At 36.9% G+C, this 6,059-nt stretch overlaps 1 protein-coding gene across 1 annotated transcript in view; it reads left to right on the top strand.

Moving 5' to 3' along the window:
• Positions 1-6,059, top strand: part of NAALADL2 (N-acetylated alpha-linked acidic dipeptidase-like 2) — a 1,210,105-nt gene that overhangs the window by 611,056 nt on the left and 592,990 nt on the right. The window contains exon 7 of the mRNA XM_006867720.1: positions 5,111-5,203. Within this exon, the coding sequence (XP_006867782.1) occupies positions 5,111-5,203 (93 nt within the window). The remainder of the gene's footprint in view (positions 1-5,110; positions 5,204-6,059) is intronic.

Genomic DNA, 6,059 nt, shown 5'->3' with positions numbered 1-6,059 from the left:
TCAAGTCCATTCAAGCTCACAGTGACCCTATGCCTAAAGGAACAAAACTGGCTGACTTGTGCCATCCTTGTAATTATTATGTTTGAGTCCATTGTTGTTTCCACTGTATCACCCCGTCTCGCTGAGGTTCTTCCTCTTTTTCACTGACTCTCCACTTTACCATGCATGATGTCCTCCTCTAGGTACTGTGCCTTCCTAAGAACATGTCCAAAGTGAGAGAGACAGTGTCGCCATTCACTCTTCTAAGGAGCATTCTGATTGTACTACTTCCAAGACATATATATTTGTTCTTCTTGCATGCCATGGTATTTTAAACATTCTTTGCCAATACCATAATTCATATGCATTGATTCTTCTCCAGTCTTCCTTATTCATTGTCTAGCTTTTGCATGCATTTGAGGTGACTGGAAATACTATGGCCTCACTGAGGCACACCTTAAAGTCCTTAAAGTGACTTTGCACTTTTAAAAAAGGCAATTGTTGTTGTTGTTAAGTGCCATTGAGTTGGTTCCAACCCATTGTGACCCTTTCTAGGGTTTCTGAGGAGGGACTGGTGAGCTTGGATTGCTGACCTTCCAGTTCAAATCAAATGACTTTGCAGTGCATCCATGAGCATAGATTGTAGATCCAGGGAAAATGAAGTCTTTGATAGCATCAATCTTGTCTCCATTTATCATCTTGATTGCTTCAGATGTGAAGATTTTCATTTATTTTGAGGTTCGATACATATTGAAGGCTGTCATCTTTGATCTTCATCAGTAAATATTTCAAGTTCTCATCTCTTCCAGCAAGCAAGGTCGTATCATGTCTATATCACAGTTTGTTAATAAGTTTTTTTCCAATCATGATGCAACATTCTTCTTCATATAATCCAATATCTTGGATTATTTGCTTAGCATACATATTGAATAAATATGGTAAAATGACACAGCCCTATGACACACCTTTCTTTATTTTAAACCTTTAATATCCTGTCATTCTGCTCAAACAACTATCTCTTGGTTATGTACAGGTTCCTCTTGACCACAACTAAAGGTGCTTCATAATATTTTCCACAAATTGTTATGATCCAATAAAATGCAAGTAAACATCTTTCTGGTTGTCTGTTTTCATCCAAGATCCATATGACAATAGCAATGATATCCCTAGTTCCACTCGTCTTCAGAATTTGGCTTGTATTTCTGGCAGCTCCCTGTTGATGTACTGTTGCAACCTTTTTTTTAATTACGTTAGCAAAAATTTACTTGCATGCAATATTAATGGTATTCTTTAAGTAATTTCTGATCATCAAATAAATGGGAGAAAGTTGTACTCCATCCACATCATTAAGGTCAACACTCCTTTGCAGAGATAATTCTTCCAAACTTGTACTTTGAGTGCCTTCCAACCTGACGGTCTCTTCTTCTGGCACAGTATCAGACAGTCTTCCCCTGCTATTCATAAGGTTTTCAATGGCTAACCTTTCAAAAGTAATCCATCCTCTTTCTTCCTAGTCTTTCTTAAGTTCTACTGAAACCTGTACACCATGGGTGTCACTGCTGTTGTTTATAATTCTGGTGACACATAACTTACAGTATTATAGCAACACACAAGCTACCACAGTACCATAAATTGAATAAATACATAGAGATGAAGAGAGAGAACATAATTTGGTAAAACTAGTTGCCAATGAGTTGCTTCCAACTCATGGTGACCCCCATGAGTTGAACAATGCACCATAGTGATTTCATTGGTTCCATTTTTGGAAGTATATCTCCAAGCTTTTCCAAGATGCCGCTGAGTACACCCGTCCCTTCAACCTTTTGTTCAGTAGCCAATTTGTTAAGCCACTATTTCAGGAATTGTAAATCTAAAGAGTGTATCACTGGTTAAAATAGATTCAATAGCAAGGCTAAAAAGAAATCAATATATACGAATTAGAACTGATTATGTGACAGCAGTTTTGTTAATATTTAGTGGTGGGAAGGAAAAGAAAATTGCTAAATTATATGAAAACAATTTTATACCCATCAGGCAGAAGAAAAATAAAAACAAATACATAGTACATTCAGGTTGGATTAAGAAAATAATTTCAGAAACTTAATTTATAATTCTTGCGGTAGGTTTTCATGACATCAGAATATGAAAGTGTATTCTAAGCAAAACACAACAAACAAAAAATTTCTTTCAAACACTCAAGGCAAAATATCAATATATATTGCCATGTTAATATCTTTAAAACATAATAAGTATATCAAACTGGTAAACCACAGACTGAAAGTTATCTGTAATATATGTATTTGTAATTAAACCAAAATGCCAAACAATTGTCCTGAGTCATTCTGACTCATAGTGATTCTATGTGTGCCTGAGTAGAATTGTGCCTTCTAAGAAACCCTATTCAGGGTTACTATGAGTCAGAACTGACTGGACAGCACTTAACAACAACAACAAAGGTTTTAACTGGCTTACACTTTGAAAGTAAATCACCAGATCTTTCCTCTGGGACACCCCTGGGTGAGTCTGAACCTCCAGCCTTTTGGTTAGTGGCTGAGCTTGTTAACTGTACCACCCAAGGACTCATAATCTAAGGACTCAAATTAGTTTTGTAGGTTCCAACTCATGGCAACCCCATGTGTGAAGGCATAATATTCATAAAACAAATGACCTCTGCAAAACAAAACAAAGGGAAAATAAGACATTAACTCCTTGTAAACAAGAAAGCAAACCATCCCTCCCACAGCTGTCAGCTGTGTTCAGTGTTGAATTGCAATGGCTGCAAGAACTCAGACACTATGCTTTCAGTGATGGGACTTATTAGGAAAATTAACAGGATATAATTCAGAATCAGAAAATGCTCAGGGCTCAGTGTTCTAGTCAGGACAGTCTCTGTGCTCACAGGCAGTCCGCTATCTGCCCTGGCAATGCTACAAAGCTCTTTTAGGACTGCTCATAAAGACCCATAGGACATATCACTCTACCTAAGCCTCAGCCTGAAGGCACTTGACTCAAGCTCCAGGAGTTTGTAAACCTAGCTTGACTCATTATCTAACCATGCTCTATTTCAACTTATTACAATTTAAATTAATTTTGTGAATATCCAAGATGAATCCTGCCATCCTATCTGTATCTTCTACCATTTTCTCTTAGCCAGACACATTAGGAAAAGAGTTATTTGGTATAAATTAAAAAGATTAAAGCTAGAAAAGACATTAAATAATTCACTACAATCCTCAAAAGAATATGCACAAAGAATGTGCACAAAAACTTGAATAAATATTGTTGTTGTTGTTGTTAAGTGCCGTCGAGTCGATTCCGACCCATAGCGACCCTGTACAGGGGTTTCCGAGGGTGTAAATCTTTACAGGAGTAGAAAGCCTTATCTTTCTCCTGCGGAGCAGCTGGTAGTATAAGCATGGAAAATTGACTCTCGATTTTTAATTAGGAATATTAAAACAAGAATGTGATTACTATATCCATCAGATAGTCCAAATTTTAGGAGTCTGAGGAACAGTGTTTTGTTTCCTATTAAAGTTGCTTATGCTGGTGTTGTTAAGCGCTGTCGAATTGGTTCCAACTCAAAACGACCTTGCATAGGGTTTCGAAGGAGTGGCTGATGGGTTTGAATCACTCACCTTATGGTTCAAACAGACCTTATAGTCTAGTGCTTATCCTACAGTACCATATAAGCCAAAAAGTATTGCTACAAAATCTTAGGAACCTTTATTAAATAAAAACATAAAAATATGAAGCTATTATTTCTCAACATATCCTGCAGCTAGGTCTATCTACTTCTAAAGTTGTTATTTTCATCCGTCCGTCTAACCCTTCCCAAAGCATTCTGCTCAGCTCTGTTTACAAAATATCAAAATAGCTATTTACACCTCCTTTAAGGATCCAAACCATATTTCTTTAAAGCGTTCTTTGAATTTTGAGAACAAAAAGAAATCTGAAGGGGCAGGATCAGAGTTATAGAGTTGATAGGATAAGGATAGCAGTAAGAAGAGACATTTGAAAGTCTGACTTTATAGTGTAACTATTTAAGGAGTACTGGTATGGCACTGTAAGATAAGCACTATACTATTAATTGCAAGGTCAGTGGTTCAAAACCACAGGTCACTCCTTGGAACCCTATACAAGGTAGCTACGAGTCAGAACCACTCAACAGCATTTAGCAACAACAACAGTTTCATATTAGGTTCTTTCTACCTGCCACACCTACACTGCACTACTCCCTTAGTTGCCCTAGACATTTCTCAAGGACCCTCCGACTTCCCTGGATCCACCAACTATAGGTTTAATACTTACTACCTCAAAAGACTTCCAAAGGTTTTTCCAGGACTGTGACTGCAGTCCCTCTTGATTGGTATCTTTAGCTTGTTTTTTTCCAAAGATTTGAATTTGAATATCAAATATGAACATAAGAACTCAAAGAAGCAAAGCAGCAAATGGACATTTGAAATAGAGTTGAAGGGATCTACAAACTGGTAATAAAGGATATGAAAATGTGTATTGTTTTAAGAGTTCTTATCATTTTAATTTGTGTACTATTTCAGAGGTGTGGCGCTGTGGGTTAATGTGCCAGACTGCAAAACCTTTTGAAAAGCAAGGTCGGTGGTTGAAGCTCACCTCAGAAACCCTATACAGGGTCGCTATGGGTCAGAACCGACTTGATGAGACTTAAAAACAATGTAATAATGGGTCTTACAGAAAAGGTTAAATTATATCATGTATGTTCTTTTTCAGAATATAGGAAAGTACTCAACATTCTTTGAAATGATTTTTAGTTGATTTTTCTCCATTATTTTAATGTAAGTGGCCCTCATCTCTATGTGGTCCTCTTCTGTGTGCTCCCAGGTTGAGCTCTGAATGTGAGACTTAGAATTGTTTATGCCTGTGCAATTCTATGAGGTTAACAACTGCATCTTAGTCACTATTATAAAATAGCATCTAAAATAAGGAACGCACAAAGTATTTCATATGTATTTTGCCAAAAAAGTATAACTCGATGTGAAGGCTATAAATACTATGTGTCAATATTCTTTCATTGTTGAAGACAGATAAATAAATTGTAATGTATTAAGGAAAAAATAGTAAAAATGAACAGTCATCTGTTAAAAATTTCTTTCAGAAACAAGAATTGTCAACATGCAAGTTCAGACAGTCACAAAATTCAAAACCATCACAAATGTTATAGGATATTTAAAGGGCTCAACATCTCCAGGTAAGTATGATTAAGTAATTTACAACAGTTTTCTTTTATAAAACTTCAGAGAAATGCCATGTAACTAGGAGTTTACACTGCTCTAAGAAGTGAGTAGATAAGAAACCAAGGAGTAGAAAACTGTTATTATATTCTATTGTACTATCTTTATGCAAAAATGCATCTTAGTAGAGTGTTGTTGCTATCTGTCATCACATCTCTTATTACTCATAGAGACCATGTATGACAGAGTAGAACTGCACCCCACAGGATTTTCCATGCTGAAAACTTAATGGCGCTAGATTGCTTCAAGTCTTTCCTACTGTGGAACTTCTGGTTGGGTTTGAACTGCCAAACTTTAGTTAGTTTCTGAGAATTCAGCCATTGTGCCTGCCACCAGGGTTCCTTAGTAAAAATATAGGAAAATTAAAAATAAAACAAAAAGTAAACAGTTTATACTTGTTAACACATCAAATGTCTTGTGAGGAAAAGTTGCCAAAGTCATAATTGTCTTAGTTTTTTTTTTCTTTTATTTGCCATAATGCCATTGAAATTTTATTGTTTTAATGGAGAAAACACTTTTTAAAAACATTGTTTGTCCCCCTTCCAAGACTAAGACTCAACAGAAATACATGCTGTGATTGGAGACCACACTCATCACCGATAGGGGGAAGTGGGGTAAAAGCAGCAATGAAAAGGCAAGCTAAGCCCTACAATGTTTGGTGGGCTTCTGTGGACCTGGCTGGAGACCTGGTTGGCCAGAAGTGTGGGGAGACCTGGGGACTCTTGGGCCCAGAGTCAGTGGCATGGCCACAGAGGACTAGAGTGGAGAGTGAAGCTACCAGCTGATAGGAAGAGAGGGCATATGCACAAGAAC

The sequence above is a fragment of the Chrysochloris asiatica genome, unplaced genomic scaffold (assembly GCF_000296735.1).
Source record: "Chrysochloris asiatica unplaced genomic scaffold, ChrAsi1.0 scaffold00108, whole genome shotgun sequence".
Lineage (NCBI taxonomy): Eukaryota > Metazoa > Chordata > Mammalia > Afrosoricida > Chrysochloridae > Chrysochloris > Chrysochloris asiatica.
This window is presented reverse-complemented; position numbering and strand designations above follow the sequence as displayed.